Raw genomic sequence first — 20,768 nt, forward strand, 5'->3', positions numbered from 1 at the left:
GAATATTTTTGTTCTTTCTCTTTATTACTCATATGTACAAAAGATACATAACTTTAATTAAATGTATTTTCTCATAATGATTCAAATCGAGCATAGTGATAGTTTGTAATGTGCTTCATGCAATATTCAGTCTGGTCTTGATGCACTCTTATCAGAATGAGAGGACAATCATTAAAACCATTCCATTTTCATTCATAACCAAACAGGATATTGCAAAAGAAAATAGATTGGTTGGTATTCTCATAACATTGCTCTAAGTCTGACCACACCTTCATTGAGTGGTTGTTGCCAACTCATTATACAAGGTAAACACTTTGATCCTCCAGAGTAATACTACAACAAAAGAAAATTTAAATGTGAAGAAAAAGATGATCTGAGTACTAAATCAAGCTAAGTCAATCATTATGTGGTACTTACTTGTAATATTTGTCATTAAATTTGAGTTAAGAAGAGACTGCACATTCCAATAATAAGTGTAGTCCAATAATTTTGTTTTCTCTGGACTTTAACTGAAGCTAACATCTAGAATACTATCAATTGGGCTAACTGCATAATAAGCAGCAATTGCTTTTCTAGGCCACCCCCCCCCCTGTTGCTTGAATCATGATGCATATTAAAAAGCAGTTGCTTGTCAGTTGCATTTTATCATGTTCACATCGGGGTGACTGCTATTGTCAAAACCATAAGCAAAAACTAACTTCAGAGCAAAGGTAAAAGTGAAGTAAATGCTTTTGTTAATGATAATTAGGATAATAAGCACAAATTTGTGTGCATGGTTTTTACACAAAATGTATTCAATTGCAGAGTATATTAGCTCTATTCATTACCATGAAACGGTTGTATTTTGGATTTGAAGATTTTAGTAACAAAGGGCATATATCGAATTGCAAGCTATTACATACTTTGGGGCTGCAAGGGCAAGGATAATTATGTAAGCATTTGCTTGTGCTTGGGCATTTGCTTTTGGTTTTAACAATACAAATCGAGATGAAGTGAACAAAATTAGTCTGGTTCCAGTTTCCATATACATGCCACAAGCATTCTTTTGCAGAATAAAACTGCCTTCTTGATGGAAACGTGTGAACTAATTTTTCTGGCTAGAATTCTCAAAGTTCAGGCTCCCATTTCCAATGCTTATCACAATTTCATGTATTTGTGGCTCACAACAGATGGACTGGTGTTTATATCATCTACGTAACTCTACATCTACTCTAGGAACCCCCATCATCATCTGTCCTCTGCAGTGCCATCTCCCGAGTCCCCTCCCTGCTTCACCAGCTGATCAAGATTCATGGTCAGCCTCTGTTGATTGGCCTGGAGGAGGGAGTATGTTTGACTCAGGGAAGAAGTGAGAAGACCAGCAAACTGCCCCTGTAGGATCTCTAGGGAAGGTAACTTGGAGTAGTCTTCCATGCCTTTAGGTGACATCAGTTGGTCCCCTATTCTACCACCTGTACCATAGCAAGAAAATGAAATGAAAATAAAGAGGAAGAAACTATTTGAAACATGAACAGGTACGAGTATTCTAGAAAGGATAGACATTTCACAATACAGACTTCATAGCTGTTTGATGAATGGGGATGCAGATGAAAAGAATTAATTCTAGTTTTGAAGACCTAATATGATATTAATGAGTGAAACAATTAAGATGTCAGAAAAAAATCCAACTTGATAGTGGTATAAAACCAATTTAAAGGCATGGAATTAGATGAACATTTCACAATATACCAGAGAAATCATATCAATGAGAGAGGACATTCAATGTCTATTCTGGTTGATGGAAATGAGCCAATGTTGGTGACAACAGTCTACCTTGTAGCAGGGGGAAAGTAAAGAATTATAGGAACAAATGTAAACAAGCGATCCTACACTAACCTAGAAGATGAAGCTTTGGTATTCTCCTGGTAGCTTTGAGTAGTTCTTTCACAGGAAGTTCCTCACTTACAGCAATGATAGAGGGGCCTACAAAGAGAGGTCTCATATTCTCCAGATCAGTGCCACTGATTGCTTCTTGTACTATACTGTTACCATACACCTGCATAACAAAAATAAAAACAATCTTCAGTAATTCTGATGTCTTAAATGGTGCAGAAGCCCTCCCGTTCCCCATAAATGGACCCTTTTGAGTCAATTTCAAACAAATTTAACAAATGTATTGCTTCTAACATTTCAATGAAATGTCAGATAGTTTGATGATATATGCCATTCAAATAAAACAGAGAATCTAAAATTATTATACTTTTTATATCAACTTGAAATGGAGAATTTCATTCTGATATTACATGTATATGTGTGCACTGTATTACAGTTGGAATACTTTTATCATATTGCAAGCTACTGCATTATTTGAGGGGTTTATAAATTAATACAATTTTTATAAATTTAGGAACCTGCAAAACCATTTTGGAGACAAATACACATGTATTTGTTTTTTAGCACTAAAATAAAAAGATCTCAGTTGACTTTTCACCTGATGAATAAAAACAACATACCTTTACTAAAATGTTATTCTTTCGCAATCTTCGTTTGATGTCATTCTGTTCTCCAACTGATAATCCCTCAGAGTGAAAGACTGCAATTAGCTTACTGGAAGCAAAGACCTGTCGACAAAGTCTAGCATAGAACTCCCGAACAAGATGGGGCTGGTAAAATGATGAAAATGAACGAGAACAGTTTAAAAAACTTCAGATAACCTAAAGGTGAGCAATAGTAAAAAATACATCTTAACTATGCTCTTGTGATATATTTTCCATACTAGATTTCGATACCCTCTGTGTAAATTTAGGGATTTTGATGCATCATTCTGAATATTATATAAATCAAACAAAATTGTTTCTATTATCAAAATACATATATATTTTATTTTCCATGAAGCATGCCATATCACCAACACTTAATGACATAAATATGTTTTTCATAATAATCATAATAATTTTATAAAGTGCTCCATACACTGAAATGAAGTCTCAAGGCACTTTACAGAATACATCTACATGCATATCAAGAATGATTTAGGTTTCTTTTACAAGGCTTTTTGGTCTTAACATCTCTTATGAAAATGTCTTTTCTATGCAGGAGAAAAAATAACAACTTAAAAAAGAATAATAGACTGTTAATTTGACACCTAAAAACAAAACTTATCTTAATGTGTGATCTGTATCAGAGCTCCAGTATCTTTTCTTTGTAACAATTAATAGTATTCAGTAATTATGTTTGCATCAATATGATTTCAACCTTTTTGTTCCTTCTCTTTTTTCTTTCCTGTATATATACGCATATATGAATAAGTCGACTATATTTTCTTCATTTCAAAGGGGATCCACACTTTACAAGCTTTGCTTTTTAGTGGACCCCCCTGATTTCCATTTATGCTCAAAATTTACTGTTTTTGTTTTACTACCTTATCTTGTTCTGGTTCCCTGATACTCTTCCTCATGCTGCACTGCTCAGCAAGAGACCTTGGGTCTGGCCTTTCCTTGCGTTCTGTCAGTGCCATTAGCTTGGCCCGCATGATGTGCATAGGCTTTTTCTTCCTTGTGTTGACAGACTTCATTGTCCGCACGCACATACAAGATGGGGTCCATTTGCAAGCTGGAAAGGATTACAAATATACTAGTGGATAACAAAAAAGAAATCTGCTATTATTGCTTAAAATTTATTATTTATCTATTATAATCTATAGGACCCTGATGTTTTTAGTATCCCTTAATAAAACTTTTAAGGTTTAGTATTTGGAAAGTTCAGACTCAAAAGCAGTGTCATGTACATAGAGGAAATTTATGTTGGTCACACATCTTAACAATCTATTCATTTATTGTATTTCGGTATTAAAGCACATTTAGCAGCTTTACGGCTGAATAAAGTGCAATTACATTTAATCATGACTAAAACAAAAGTACACAATATATAACATTTAAGAACATCTAGAATTTATTCAATGAATACTTGCAATAGTCTCAAGAAATTGAATTTGATGAAAAAGGACTTTTGCAATATGATTTATACTCGTACAACTTATACAAAGATTCTTGCAATTTGATTGGTTGAAAGCCATTCAATATTTAATATTTTCTGCTGCACGCAAATTTTATTTTCCATTGCACTGTGCAATGGAAAATAAAATTTTATTTCATTGCACTGTGCAATGGAAAATAACATTTGCGTGCAGCAAATTTGCATGTGTCCATGCATTTTCTATTTTTCCATTGCACGATTGAGCTCTCTTCAGTGTGTACCACTAAGCATGAGTGTGTACACCGCTGAACTAAGGGCATTTGTATGCACTCAGATTCATGAATCAAAGTGCATCACAAAAGAACGAAAACTATCAACTGATTTCAAACATGGGGAAAAATGAATCTGTATGCTTTGTATGGGATAGTATTAAAAGGAAAGAGTAATTAGTGGTTTGGGGTATTTGAAGGAGGTGATGGACTGCACCTGGAGGACAAAAGATGGATTACTGACGTGAAAAGCAGATACTGCATTATAATAGAACCTTTTCTGGGCAGGATCCTGGTGTATCATTTAATGACAGGATGTGACTATTGTGCTTGAGCAAAAACTACTACTCAACCACAACCAAAACACAACTACTTCATGCTAAATCAACCATCATTCTCCCACTTAACCCACATGTATACACTACCATTCTATATAGGACAACTGGATCACAACAACAAAAGCATGAAAGTTTTTTTAACATCAAAACCACTACTTTATCCTCATTTTACCACAAATCCCACTGATTTTTCTTTGCCAAATGAACACTAAACAACAATGGATAGGGCCATAGGGGTACAATGAATGAGAAAAATACAGAAAGCAATGCAGGAATTGAGATATTTAGTCGTTTGATTAATCAATCCGTTGGAATGAAACAAAAAATTAGGCTATATGTACATGTACAGTATGTACTGATGTTGTGAATTTTATAAAGTTCTGTTTGAGAACAGCTTTATTGTTCTAGGATTCATCTTTTTGTTCATTGTTGTTTTAATAATGAACACATTGACCCTCATATTTTGAATAACTGACTAAAGGAAATTATGAGGACTTAGTTTTTTTTATTTTCATTTCTGCAGTTGAAATGATGTCCATGCCATTTTCACCAATCGCTATAAATTGTGTTACATTCGAGCATAAAGACTTTTGTCTAAGAGGGCCATATGTACATAAATGGCACTATTTTAAAAAATATACTATTAACATGGAGTATGGTCAAGACATATGTTTAGCCTAATTATCATATACGATGTACCTCATGATACAAGTTTATTTTAAATCCCCATGCTCAAAATCTGTTTAAGTTTTAAACATTTAATTCCAATTTTATTTGAAATGTACATACCAAAGTTGGAGATGGAAAAAGTATAAAAAGAAAAAAAAAGGATTTAAAAATCTTGAAAGAGGAAGTTGTTGTAAAAATTCCAGAAAAAAAATATTAAAAAGTATTGGTGAAAGGTTGAGGAAACTCCATCAAAGATTAAGAACATCATTAGAATTTGAAGTCTTTGATTTGTGAGTAGCTGCCCTATATTTGATTCCTATGCCTAAATTTCAATTTTTTAATGGTTCATGATGACAAAAATATATCTTTTTTTCAGGATTCAGGTGTAAAATAATTTGTCTATTGGTATATATACTGAAGGTAGTCTAGATCTACAATAAAACCACTTATTTCATAGAATCTTGATATTTTTATTACACAAATATGTGAAAGCTACTCACATAAGCATATGACATAACTTAGAAATAAAAAAATAAAATTCTAACTTTTTTAATCATTGGACCTTGCACAATTTTCCTCGAACCTTCAGTTCACAAATGAAGCAATTATTATTTTTATTACTTTTTCTGCTATTTTCTTAATCGTTTTATCAGGTTGAACTTCCAATTCTCTTCCGACGAAACCCATAATATAACTCATCAATGAATCATGAATCATCATCATAATCAGCATCATCACATCACATCACCATCATCATATTCCTAATCTGGTACCAGGGGATGAAGGCAGGAGCCTCTACTCCTACAAACAGGATTAGATCTAGATCTAACAGTTTATTTACTGAATAGACCTGGTATGAGCTTGCATGATCCTGAAGAGCTGGGAATCAGAGAAGCTCAATTATGTCACTCATGGCGAGCCGAACTTGTGCTTACTCCACTGAGGATAACATCATATTGAATGTATGGGACCGAACTTTGCAATTTTACTTGGGGCTATCTCGCTTTCAATTGAAACTTTTGTGATACTTGGCACGAGCAAATGCGCCATTTTTCTACAAAGACTTTTACTTTTTCTTTATTACAGGTCTATAGTCTGACAATAAACAAGGATAAAACTAAGTGGTCGTCTCTCCATCCTACCTATCATCAATGCTGCCTGTTTCCACAGAAGAGTCGCCATCTTGAAGTTGAGTTTGCAGTCGATGTCCGATCCGATCGAAGATTCTGCACTGACTGCTGCTTGTGATTCGATCGGAAATTAGTGGGAGGAAACTGGTCGAACAGTAATTATTTGTAAGTTCATGACCTTGTAATTGTTTAGCCTTATCTTTATTTTACCATAATGATGTCAGTGGTATATCTAGAGAGGCTAGAGGTGTGATTGCTGTTCGAGATAGCTAGTTGTGACTTGTGGGTTGATTTTGGTTCCTGTCGGTATGAGCGGAGCGTCGGGCGGTCACGCGGAGAGCGGAACCCCTTGTCTGTCGGCCTGGAATTCATTCGAACCTCCTTCCTAATGCAGCGGCTCTCTGAGCTCTGCTGCATGCTGAGTGCTACTGCTAGACCAAAAGCTTCGGTCTCTGTTATGTTGGTTGTTCCGCTGAACTCCGTTGGCTCCACTCACCAATTACAGAGACCGAAGTTCTAGCTCGATCTGTACAGGGGACTCAATGGCCATATGTTTATGTATAAATTATAAAATAAGTTCGGATAAAACAGGGAAGTGAAGTTGCGCGACAGCCGAAGTAAGTGAGTCACTCGTCAGAAGAGACATCACTGTTCCCCCCCCCCCCTTTTTTTAAGTTTATTTTTCCCCGTTTTGGTGAATTTCAGGCCAAAACAGAATAATAATCTTTATTTTGGAACAGTTCTTTTTATATATTTTTATGAAATAAAGACAAAAATCGATGAGGGGGGATTTTGTATTGTTAACCCCCTAATGCCTGATGCCGATGGCTGCACGATAGCGAGCCGTCTGTGTACGAGGAGAAATTTAAAAAATTTAAAAATGTTAAAAAACTCCTCGAAACAGACGGCTGCCAGCTGTCTAGCTGAGTGCTGTCACTCACGCCGGCATGGCCCATGGCTAGACCAAAAGCTTTGGTTGTTCCGCTGAACTGCGTTGGCTCCACTCACCAATTACAGAGACCAAAGTTCTAACTAACCCAGGGAGCTCCGTCCGGAGCCCAGGATTCGTCCATGTATTAGGCAGAGGGTACTCTCCAAAATGGGGTAGAATGGGGTCGTAATAGCACCCCAAATAAAAGGGGAAAAAATTAATTATGCACTTACCTCGATTATATGGATGAAGGTCTATCGTGACACAGAATCCTGACATCAAGGCACAAACAGGACCCTCAAAAAAAGGAAAAGTTCTGTCTCATTTGTTCTCCTTTCAAAATTGAAAACAAAATGGCTGATCGATACCGAGAACGAACGCGACATGGAGGTCTAACTATTCCTTTTTTTGAGGGTCCAGTTGGTGCCTCGATGTCGGGATTCTGTGTCACGATAGACCTTCATCCATATAATCCAGGTAAGTGTATAATTAATTTTTTCCCCTTTTTATTTGGAGTGCTATTGGCTTATTGCGACCCCATTCTACCCCATTTTGGAAAGTACCCATATCTGCCTAGTAAGTATACACGAACGAGTCCTGGGCTCCGGCCCCCGAAGCTCCCTAACCTGATCTCTACAGGGACTCAATGGCCAGTAGAGGCACACAGGCAATGTGGGAGACTAGGCCTGACTTGAAACGGATATTTCAATATTCAGATACCCGACACTGAAAACCGGACGGCGGACGGGTATCCGAAATTTTACCCTGAAATATAAAAAATATATATCCATTTGCACTTATTTGAGTTATATTTAAGATTTTCAGTTATATTTGAGTTTTGAACCTATCCGATGATGGCGAGAGTCAGCATGCGCTAATTAAGATATTTCTGAAAACCACAAAATTACGAGAAGCTGAATATTTTGGGTTGAATCTGTTTTGCAATCAGATTTGACTAATGTGAGTCAGCGTGAGGCTACGGCTACAAATGTAGATCGTATGACCGTGTAAGCTATTAGTAAATGACTATTATTTGAGTTATACAAGTCGGGCCTAGTTACGATCCCATTTAAATGATTTAATGGTTGCGAGAGTACATGTATGTGTGTTTATTTTTTAGTTCCGATCGAATGAAATAAGATGCAATGAATTTGACCGAGGCGAGTGTAAGTGCGAGTCTACTATTACTAAAAGTCTAAAACCAGACAGGCCTACATCATTCAGCTCATGCACGTGATGTCCTGTCTGGACGTGTCTGTAGTGAATCGTCCGATATATATTTGGTCACATTACACTCGCTACACCTTCAAATTGGAATATTTTCATTTTCATGTCGGGTTTCTCCCCATTCCCCAAATCATAGCCAAGCTTCTCATTTCTCAACTTCTGAAACATAATCACACTTCTAACAAAGATTCAAGACAAGATTTAATCACAGTAACAGTAACTAATCACTTACATTCATCACCAGTAAGTTTTGCTGCAAAACATGTCGATCCACAACCGACCACATTCTCGGCAGGCGCACATCATAAACCTTTCTGGCACGATACCGCCTTTTAAGTATTGTTGTTTACGTGATGATGTATATCAAAATTTATAGTGGATATGCCATTTAAACTGAAATAAAGGAAAATGTGTGTGTTTTGTAATTTATATATTACATATTAATTCATGAAAGAGATTTTCAATTGACAATTATCATTCTTTCATAATTCAATAATTCTACCAGAATAAAATATGAAGTTTTGATCCTGATATAAGTTTCTACGAACAAGTTATCAAAATATAAACATACGTGAACAATTTAAAATTTGCAATAACACAAATACAATTGACATCTAGATAATGGACAGTTTCATTCTAATTAATCATTATTAATGACAGTTCAAGAAAGAAAAGGGATGATTCATTATTTCGGATTTGATAAATAAATCAAAAGAAACAAAATAAAAAGGCCAATCAACATGTATTTGACGTTTACATGATTTCAAAATTATCTTCATTTTTCGTTCATATCGAGAGTTGATGTGAGAAAAAAGGACTGAAAATGAATATTTCGTTACGCATTTCAATTTAAATAAATTACAAAAAACAACATGACACACGCAGCCAACATTCATTCAACGTTTTCATAGTTTCAAAAATAATCATCTTCATTGGTAACCAAAGTTGCTGTGAGAAAAAGTAGAATTCATTTTGCATTTGATGAATAAATTACAAGAAACAACATGACACATGCAATCAACATTCATTCGACGTTTTCAACTTTTCATAGTTTCAAAAATAATCATCTTCATTGGTAACCAAAGTTGCTGTGAGAAAAAGTAGAATTCATTTTGCATTTGATGAATAAATTACAAGAAACAACATGACACACCCGAGTAACCCGATCAACATTTATTTGACGCTTAAATGGTTTCAAATTATCTTCATTCTTCACTCGCATTGAAAGTCGAGGTAAGAAAATATACGATGAGTTACGCATTTGAAATCATCGAAACATAAAAAAGAAAAACGATCTTAAGCGCCACCATAGTAAAATCGCCATCGTTGTCAGAATGGAACTTTACTCCATTCACGGACGGTCATGCTCCAAAACTGATATAAAAACGATGGTTTTCGGCGGGAATATATTACTGAAGAAGATTAATTGATATTGGTGATTATATTGGCGACTAAAACTAATAAATTTTGTTGGTGAGTCTTACTAAATTTAATGAGTTGGGGGGATTTTGCATTGTTAACGGTAAATTGGCAGCTGCACGATTGCGAGACGTCTGTGTACGAATAGAAAATAGCATAATATATTACACATTTCCTATCCTTTTCTTTCTTTTGCCATTTTTTTCTTGGTAGTAGAACCTATAGCCTTTCCATTCTACCATTATTTCCCGTTTTTTTCCTCTTTTCTTTTTTTAATTAAATTCATTTTTGCCATCTCTTAAATCTTTTCCCCTTTCTCACTCATTTATTAGTATTTCGGGTTGATGTTCTCCTTTCCTTCCTTTTCACTCTTTCCTTGCATTTGACTTTCTTATCTTTATATTCTTTCTTAATTTCTCTTTTACCTTTCCATTTTCCTTTCTTGTTCCCTCTTTTTCTTTTTCCCTTTCTCTCTTCTCCTTTTCCCCTTTTCCATTTTATTAAAATTTTCTTGGCGAAATCCGTCCGGCCAGGGGGCTGTCCCCTGCCTTGCCTGTTATATCACTGTTAGTAGTGAAAAACTCATTCCCCATAAATATATATATATTCATCTTGCCCATTGCGCTCGCAACATTTATTTAGCAAGATACATGTACTAATGTGTTGAGAGTAAGCAAGAAGTGGTGATAGACAACAAAAAAAAAAATGGGGGGATGATATTGATCTTCCTTATTTCATTTAATTTATTTCCAAATAACAGCAAAGTAAATACATATTTTCATCTCAACATCATTATGGAAAGGATATAATAACTACATAAAAATAAGACAATACATTGGTAAAAAGTAGCAAAATAATTGGTAATGATTATCTAACTTAAAAAAAACTGTCATGTGGAGGAAACCTTGAGAAAGCAGAGCTTGTGAAACAGGTTCCCCTTAATAATAAACTTTTATGATTGTGGGCAGCAATGGGAAGACAAGACAATCATTTTCATGATTACAAAAATTCTCTCGAATGTTCCGTTTTAATTGTAGTTCAAAATCTAAGGAAAAAAAATCTTGCGATTTGCGCTCGCTATCATTGATTTAAGCCTTATTACATAATCTAATATTGTTTGTAAGAATAAAACTAAATATACCTAAACTTCAGACTTCAGTATCAAATTCAAGTACAAGTTTATTTAAACCAATCAAAACAAGAGACATTACACAGTTTAACAAAAAAATAAGAATACATGATAGGTTTGGGACCCCATAGAAGCAGAGCTTGTGAGAGGGGCCCCTTATATAGAACATTACAGCAAGAATGAGATGAAAAATATATACAATGATAATCGAGAGAGTAAATAAGAAAAATACATACAAAAATCCACACACACATACACACACACATATGGTTTATCAAGATTCAATTTAAGATATTTTGTAATCTTTCAAATAAATATTTTCTACATGAATTTTTAAATATGGGCAGTTAAGGACTGGATCTAAAGCTTTGTGGTAACCAGTAGTGAGTTAAGTTTATTGTAGGTGCCTTGAGCACCCCTAATAGGGTGGATATGTTTTGCGCATTATAAATGTCTTATTATTATTATCCATTCTTTGCTATAAACTATCACAAAAGAATTCAAAGCAGTATTTGTTCTTGCAAGTGGTTGGTGGATAAGATTTTTCTGCCGTGTATTGTACAAATGGACATTCGAGTTAACAACAAATGCATCTTTTAAAAATGAATAGTTTTGAGAGGATTGTGATTTGTACATAAATATCAAACAATTGAAGGAGACTAAATCATCAAGAGGCAAAATCTTCAATTGCAGAAATAAAGGAATACTTGGACATCTGTAATTCGAATATGTTATGAGCCTCATAACTTTCTTCTGAAGAATTAGCAGTTTGTTTAAATGGTTCCTATTATATGTATTTCCCCATGCAACATTACAATAATTTAAGTGTGGCATAATAATAGCATTGTAAAGAGTTTAGGTGTGCTGAGGTAGAGAGAAACGTAACTTATAAATGACACCAACACTCCTTGATACCTTAGTACAAACATAACTGAGGTGATTTTTCCATGATAAATGCATCAACTACAACTCCCAGAAACCTTTACATCTTGACTTTGATTGATCTGATGGCCACCGATTGATAAATGGATTAGTATCTTCAGGGACTCTTTTACCGGGCCCTGCTATTACTCTTCTATATTTTTTTTCTTTCATTTCTGTTGCGATATGAATCCATGTACCCTAATCAATCTAACGACCTTTCCCATCACATACATATTTCAAATTTTGTTTTGTCTGGAACTCCTTAGTCTGGTTAACTTCTCAAGATTGAATGGAGTTTAACATTTATACTGACTTGTTTTAGTACATTTTTTTATTGTTTTTGTTTATTTTTATCAATTTTCTTTGTGAAATCGAGAACAGTTTATCTACATGTACTGTACATTGTAGTTGTACTGTACAAGCATTATAATTCAGCCTTTTTCTGCAAGAAATGTATTATGTATCAATAAAAGACCTGTATTGTGATATCATTTTTTTTAATCAAGACATTTTTAATGAAACTATTGGCTGACAGAGAGTTTTGATGTCTATACAAAACAGGAATGTTGGAGTACCGTACCATAGGTGTCATTTTAGCAAAAAAATAACAATTTAGAATTTTTCCTGTCATTTGTGATCATTTAAAAAGTTAACCGTGCAGTGTGGTGGCGAATTACCTATTTTTTCCATTTATGAAGACTTCAAAGTATTTGTGATAATAATCAATTTCATTTTGCTTTTCTTCCTCAATAGTCCTGATGACACCAGACAAATTAGAGATGGACCAAAAATTGGTGCGAGAGTGGTTGACAGAATTTAAGGTACATTGTAGATCATTTTACAATTACTTTTCACAAGAAATATTGACTGAGAATAATGCTTGGTCTACGTGTAGGGGAAGGCGGGGTAAGTTGAGCATAGGGGCAAGTTGAGCCACCACCCCCAGGCCAATAATGAATGAGTCAGACATTATGGCGGTGTCATGTATTGATGACCCATTACATAACCCTTAACCCCACCACATTGTTTTCAACTTTGAAACAAAAAGTACTTTTTTAGAGGGAAAAATACAAATTTCAGCCAAAAAAGTAAAAAAAGGGTGTGAAATAGATAAGTGTTTTATTACACACACACGTCTTTACATATAAAAAGACATAAGAACAACATTGTCAGTCCAGGTATGGATCTTCATTCTTGTCACAGTCTTTTACATGATGGATGCATCAGAAATGTGTGGATGCGAAATTATCGCATTAAGTTCGGACTGGGGTAAGTTGAGCCAGCTAACATGGGGCAAGTTGAACCATGGTAATTCTTATGGTAATGTAAATAAAAAAACAATCAAATCTTATAAAGCCATCGATATGCAGGCAGAAAAGAGCAAATTCACATGACAGTTCTTTTACTTTTAGAGAATGTAAGTATTTATAGAGAATTAGCAAGTGAAAAGACTTTAAATAAAAAATTGACATGCTGGTTCTTCCCGCATACATTTTGTACATGGTTTTTGTGGCTCAACTTACCCTAGAAGGTGGCACAATTTACCCCACAGATGGGGCAAGTTGTGCCACTTGACATCGTTTTTTCAAAGGTCACAACGACTTTCAGTGTGGGGGGAGAACGTTGTATATAGGTGAAAAAGATTTCCCAAGGGACTGTACTTATTTCTACAATATTATTAGTTATATCAATTCTATCATGCAAAATGCAAAAAGTGTCACAACTTACCCCGCCTTCCCCTATGTAGCATTTGAATGCCCTTGTTATTTCATTTATCAGATGCCGTACGTACATGTAAGGCATCTTTATAGTCAACAACATGAACTGTTGGCATTCATGCAGTTCCTTATATTACTTTATCAAGATGACTTCTAAAATTACATGTATTATGTAAAATGCTAAACAATGAGTTAAATAATTGTTTGCATGCCATTGGAATATCATTATGATGAAACATCTAAACTTACAAGGCCAAAACATACTAGATGATGAACAATTTTCATTTTCATCAGAAATAAGCAATGGTTTCTCAATGTCTATTCTATTGTGTTTCAGCCAATTTTATTGTCTCCTGTCTTGAAACAGAAGTATAATGATATTCATTTATTACAAAAAGGAGCAATTTTCTTGTTCATTCAATATCATAATGCATGTTAAAGAATACATGTGTGAGATTTTGTTTAATTATCCTCTTCTACCTGTAGGCACTACCTGGTTCTGGGATGCCAGCTTTTGCTCGTCAAATCAGCAGTAATGTGGAACTCCTGAAGGCTCTGTTTCATGTCCTGAATTCAAGCTCGTCAGTGGTAAGTTCATATAATTTTTAAAGTTCTTCTTTATCTGTAAAATAGCCATTGAGGTCTCATCTAATAATCGTAAAGAAGAAGTCCACCCCAATAGAAAGAGAAATAGGTAAAATCCAACAAGGAAACCACTGAAGATTACATCTAAATGAGTTGATAAGAAAGTTGTGGCTTTTTTAGAATTTCACTTATGTTTCACATGACAGTTATCCACAACACAAATGCGAGTCGATGTTGTCACTCACTCAGTATTTCCTTTATATTGCAGACTTGATAATAAGGAGACTCTCCATCAAAAGACAATAGGTTGCAAATTTGACAATTCCACATGTTGAAGGAAATCTTATCAAAGTTTGTCCTACCTCTTAATGGGGAGTGAAAAAAAAATATATTAAATACAAAAGAAATAGTGAATGGGTTACATCATCGGTTCCCGAATTTGTGAACTGACCAGGATGTGCATACTGTGAAATAAGCAAACTTTAAAATTTCATAACTTTCTTTTTTTACATCCTATTTTGATGAAATTTTTCAGACTAGAACCTATATTTCTCTCGTATTAAAGTCAATTTTTATTTGGTTTAGACTTTCCCTTTTAGTCAAGTAAAATAAATGTATAGACTTTATTGCCTCTGCCCTATAAAAGGGACCTGAAGATATATGCATTTAAAATGAAATAAAGATGAAAAACAAAGAAGATATATGAAAAAAAAAAGAGGCAGGCCTAATTTTGATAGAATTAAATACATTGTTGATGAAATTAATACAATATATTTATGTGTATAGTGCATTTTTTGTCATACTTACCTCTAAATCTAATGATACTAAGGATTTTTATTTGTTGTGTCCATCATAATTGTTTATTTTTAGCATTTCCATGGAAAAAAATTGATACATTATATTTTGATATATATTTTTTGAAAGAATTGTTGCAAATGAAAATAGAAAATCTAATTAACACCTTAAGCTACATGCTTAAACATTATGTAATAATTAATTTGTATTCTTATTTAAAACCAGAAGTACATATTACCAGTAATACAAAAAAACGAAATCAAATTAAAATGATGTATGGTATCACATGTATATGTCTAGCATGTGTTTGTAATGTGCAACACAGGAAGAAAAGGAACACATTTGATTAGAGAGTGAATAAACCATATTGATATCTAGAGGAGGAAAATTAATACAATATATTTATGTGTATAGTGCATTTTTTGTCATACTTACCTCTAAATCTAATGATACTAAGGATTTTTATTTGTTGTGTCCATCATAATTGTTTATTTTTAGCATTTCCATTGAAAAAAAATAATACATTATATTTTGATATATAGGAATCTGCAGAAACATCTCTGTGCTAGGGGCCACGGGGCCAGGGCAGTCCAACTGGCAATTAACAAAGTTCGTTCTCTCCCCAGATCTGAAGTTCTCAAACCAAAAAGTGACAAGGAGACCACCGACAGAATACCGCTTGTGACCACCTTCCATCCCAATCTACCCCCTCTCCGCAAAATCCTGTTTGATAACCACCACATTTTACACACTTCTGATCGTCTCCAACAGGCCGTTCCCGATACTCCCCTTCTAGCATACCGACGCCCACCGAATCTCAGGGACCTCATTGTTCGTGCTGAAGTGCCCTCCCTCACTAACCATTCTTCTCCCATACAGCATGGCACCTTCAAATGCACCAGCAACAGGTGCATCATATGTGAAATACACCTTCACGAGGGCGATACTTTCACCAGCAACTCTACCAGCCTGTCTCACCAAATCAAGGGCAACATCACATGCACTACCACTAATGTTGTATATCTCATCACTTGCAGAGTTTGTAGGGTACAATACATAGGGGAAACCAAGACCACACTCAAGAAACGATTCTACGGGCACAGATCCACCGTCAACACAGCAAAGCTGGACACTCCAGTTGGCCGCCATTTTAACCTCCCCAACCACTCCATCACTGACATGATGCTACAGGGCATCGAATCTTTAGGTACCCGTCCTGACTCAGTCCGTACTAGCAGGGAGAAGCTCTGGATGAGACGACTTCGCACCACCCAACCTCATGGCCTGAACATCCAAGAGGGGAACGACTGATTTTTCTTTCCTATCCACTTTCAATTTATATATACATGTAATTTTTCCCCTCAGCTCTTTTGAATAGTTACATTATAGTTTCTTACTCTACTTTCCTCCCATATCTCATACAAGCTCAGCTCCAATTTTTCCTTCCTTATTCAGGCGATATAATAATTATTATATATATATATATTTGTTTTTTCTCCACTCACCTCTTTTAGATTTACCACATTTGCTTATTTACATGTATACTATGGTTTCTTCATTATAAACCCCCTCTCTTCTATATTTGCTTTTACCTTTTTAGGCAATTTGCTTCCTCTTTTTCACATATACAGATTTTTTTTTCTTTCCTACTATATAGTCTTATGTTTTTTCCTGTCACACCTAGCGGATTACCATATCAGTTACACCATATGTGTATATATTTATATATTTTTTCATATACATTTCTTTTTTGGATATATTTATATACATATCACTTATAGATACATATTTACACTTACCTTCTTCTCTTAGTTTGTTTAATGCTTTATCATATATACTTATATGTCTTTTGCACATTATCAGTTGTTCCCCATTCTTTTTCTTCTTTTTTCCCCAACTCTTATGCACCAGTTTATTAAGCCTTTCTTGTAACCTGTTTGACCCACCTCTCACTAATTCTCTAGTTATTTATCCCTCTATCACTGTTTTGTTCCAGATCCTGTTTGATGTTGCCTGCCTCATTATCTTAATCCCTCTTGGCCTTACTTACACTAACTTCCCTTTGTGTCTGCCTACTCCTTTTCTTTCATCCCCTTCACTAACCTGATTGGTCTTCTCTACTCACTAATGCCCCTTTTGTCTCCTTGTTTCTAGTGTTGCTGTAGCTTGTTTGTGGTCTATATTATGGTTGTTCCACTTTATATGTTTGTCATTTTGCCTCCGACGAAGATTCTGCTAGGATCGAAAGCTTAGGCCCCTTTTTGACTTTATAATATATTTTTTGAAAGAATTGTTGCAAATAAAAATAGAAAATCTAATTAACACCTTAAGCTACATGCTTAAACATTATGTAATAATTAATTTGTATTCTTATTTAAAACCAGAAGTACATATTACCAGTAATACAAAAAAACAAAATCAAATAAATGATCCAGGGTATAACATGTCTAGCATGTGTTTGTAATGTACAACACAGGAGGAAAAGGAACACATTTGATTAGAGAGTGAATAAATCATATTGATATCTAGAGGAGGAAAATTAATACAATATATTTATGTGTATAGTGCATTTTTTGTCATACTTACCTCTAAATCTAATGATACTAAGGATTTTTATTTGTTGTGTCCATCATAATTGTTTATTTTTAGCATTTCCATTGAAAAAATTAATACATTATATTTTTATTATATATTTTTTGAAAGAATTGTTGCAAATAAAAATAGAAAATCTAATTAACACCTTAAGCTACATGCTTAAACATTATGTAATGATTAATTTGTATTCTTATTTAAAACCACAAGTACATATTACCAGTAATACAAAAAAACAAAATCAAATAAATGATCTAGGGTATCACATGTATATGTATAGCATGTGTTTGTAATGTGCAACACAGGAAGAAAAGGAACACATTTGATTAGAGAGTGAATAAACCATATTGATATCTAGAGGAGGAAAATTAATACAATATATTTATGTGTATAGTGCATTTTTTGTCATACTTACCTCTAAATCTAATGATACTAAGGATTTTTATTTGTTGTGTCCATCATAATTGTTTATTTTTAGCATTTCCATTGAAAAAATTAATACATTATATTTTTATTATATATTTTTTGAAAGAATTGTTGCAAATAAAAATAGAAAATCTAATTAACACCTTAAGCTACATGCTTAAACATTATGTAATAATTAATTTGTATTCTTATTTAAAACCAGAAGTACATATTACCAGTAATACAAAAAAACAAAATCAAATAAATGATCCAGGGTATAACATGTATAGCATGTGTTTGTAATGTACAACACAGGAGGATATGGAACACATTTGATTAGAGAGTGAATAAACCATATTGATATCTAGAGGAGGAAAATTAATACAATATATTTATGTGTATAGTGCATTTTTTGTCATACTTACCTCTAAATCTAATGATACTAAGGATTTTTATTTGTTGTGTCCATCATAATTGTTTATTTTTAGCATTTCCATTGAAAAAATTAATACATTATATTTTTATTATATATTTTTTGAAAGAATTGTTGCAAATAAAAATAGAAAATCTAATTAACACCTTAAGCTACATGCTTAAACATTATGTCATAATTAATTTGTATTCTTATTTAAAACCAGAAGTACATATTACCAGTAATACAAAAAAACAAAATCAAATAAATGATCTAGGGTATCACATGTATATGTATAGCATGTGTTTGTAATGTGCAACACAGGAAGAAAAGGAACACATTTGATTAGAGAGTGAATAAACCATATTGATATCTAGAGGAGGAAAATTAATACAATATATTTATGTGTATAGTGCATTTTTTGTCATACTTACCTCTAAATCTAATGATACTAAGGATTTTTATTTGTTGTGTCCATCATAATTGTTTATTTTTAGCATTTCCATTGAAAAAATTGATACATTATATTTTGATATATATTTTTTGAAAGAATTGTTGCAAATAAAAATAGAAAATCTAACTAACACCTTAAGCTACATGCTTAAACATTATGTAATAATTAATTTGTATTCTTATTTAAAACCAGAAGTACATATTACCAGTAATACAAAAAAACAAAATCAAATAAATGATCCAGGGTATCACATGTATATGTATAGCATGTGTTTGTAATGTACAACACAGGAGGAAAAGGAACACATTTGATTAGAGAGAGAATAAACCATATTGATATTTAGAGGAGGAAAATCAATAAATCTCTGCAGCGAGAATGGATGGCAAGCTTTTCCAATCTAGTCCACCCAACAACTTACATGTAATGCCCCTTTCACATATCTGTGTGATGTGGATCGCATCTCTAGATGGTTGAATCTAAAGATTGCAAAATCGCACTTGCTTTATTTCCATGGATATCTGTGTTTATAATGCCCATGTCTGCAAGGCAAAACTACTGTACCATTACAAAGAGTGATGATCCTTTTTTTTTTAAATGCTGAATCTAGGCACTGATTGTTTATTTTTGAAAAATAATTTGTAACAGAATGACCCAATCTAGATCAGGATTCAAAGTCAAACCATATTTTGAACAAATCTAACTGGCATCTGTGCTTTACACATATTTGATGAGAGAATAAGCAGTTCTGCTTGTGATATATCATACATGTTACATGTACAGTAGTTGGGAATCTTGGAATCAACCAGGGGGGTGTTTCACAAAGATTTAAGTATGACATAGGTCGCACTTAAACGTCGACGCGTACATGATATGCAACGCGCAATCTTATTGATCAATGCGCAATAGTGCGCGTCCTCTTGGCATGATCTGACCAATGCTGTCATGCCTTTTATACTGCGCGCAACTAGACATTTAAGTGCGACTCTAAGTCATACTTAAATCTTTGTGAAACACCCCCCTGCACAGATAGTGAATGCATCATTATTTTTCTCTTTCATGATTTTGTGCAGACTTGTCAATATCAAAGTGGGTTGATAAACCTACATGTACATGTACACTGTAAGATGGCAAAAAGTGTTCTATCCAGATTTCTTGGTCAACACCAAATAGAGTTCACTCCCCCATTTTAACCTAATTTGAAAATGGATACTATTTAAAGTGTATGATCACAAGTTGTTGGCAACTAAAAGCAATGTTTCACTGAGTCACATTATACAGTGTACTGCCCTAAAACAAATCTGGCATTCAAGTGACTCATTAAAATATTGATTTATTTGCTTTTTACTTTGAAAAAAATTCTCCAGTCATTTTAGTTAATCATCAAATGTGTACTATTGTCAAGTTTGCTTTGTTACAAAAATCATTGACATTTTCGTTTGTAAACCCAAAGAACATATCACTTGTGTATAATTCATGGAGTGGTATCCCTGGGTACTATACTGTAGGGGTTAGGGGTACTATTGACAGTGATTTACCCATAATTTGCTTCATTTTCGCCCCATATCAACTTCAACCTTTCATTTGGTGAACTGTTGTCTCCTATTTTGATTACCGTGCCTGACATCCGTGACCATCCATAACCCATAGGGGACTCCGACTGGCCAGTGTATAGTTTGTTGCAGAAATCAATTTGGGATGCTAGGATGTCTAGGCGATACATTTGCTGCCTATGCAACAGCTATTGTACATAGCATAATGTACTGCATTTTGTTGCCTTTATACTGCATTACTTTCAGTCTGATCAGGCCTTGGATGAA

The 20,768-nt window shown here is 34.0% G+C and overlaps 1 protein-coding gene and 1 long non-coding RNA gene across 2 annotated transcripts; one reads left to right on the forward strand and one right to left on the reverse strand.

Annotated features, from left to right (window-relative positions):
* Positions 1-3: 3 nt before the first annotated feature.
* Positions 4-6,841, reverse strand: LOC129259226 (large ribosomal subunit protein uL10m-like). Its single transcript, XM_064098102.1, has 5 exons — positions 6,373-6,841; positions 3,401-3,591; positions 2,493-2,642; positions 1,876-2,035; positions 4-1,451 (listed from the first exon to the last, which is right to left on the reverse strand). Exons 1-5 carry the CDS (start codon positions 6,410-6,412, stop codon positions 1,228-1,230), a joined length of 765 nt encoding a protein of 254 aa, XP_063954172.1. The 5' UTR covers positions 6,413-6,841; the 3' UTR covers positions 4-1,227.
* Positions 6,411-15,335, forward strand: LOC135153859 (uncharacterized). The gene is made up of 3 exons (XR_010293307.1): positions 6,411-6,525; positions 12,744-12,811; positions 14,195-15,335. It is a non-coding gene; the product is annotated as an uncharacterized LOC135153859 (long non-coding RNA).
* The last annotated feature ends 5,433 nt before the right edge of the window (positions 15,336-20,768 follow it).

This window comes from Lytechinus pictus, chromosome 1, assembly GCF_037042905.1.
Source record: "Lytechinus pictus isolate F3 Inbred chromosome 1, Lp3.0, whole genome shotgun sequence".
In the NCBI taxonomy this organism is placed as follows: Eukaryota; Metazoa; Echinodermata; class Echinoidea; order Temnopleuroida; family Toxopneustidae; genus Lytechinus; species Lytechinus pictus.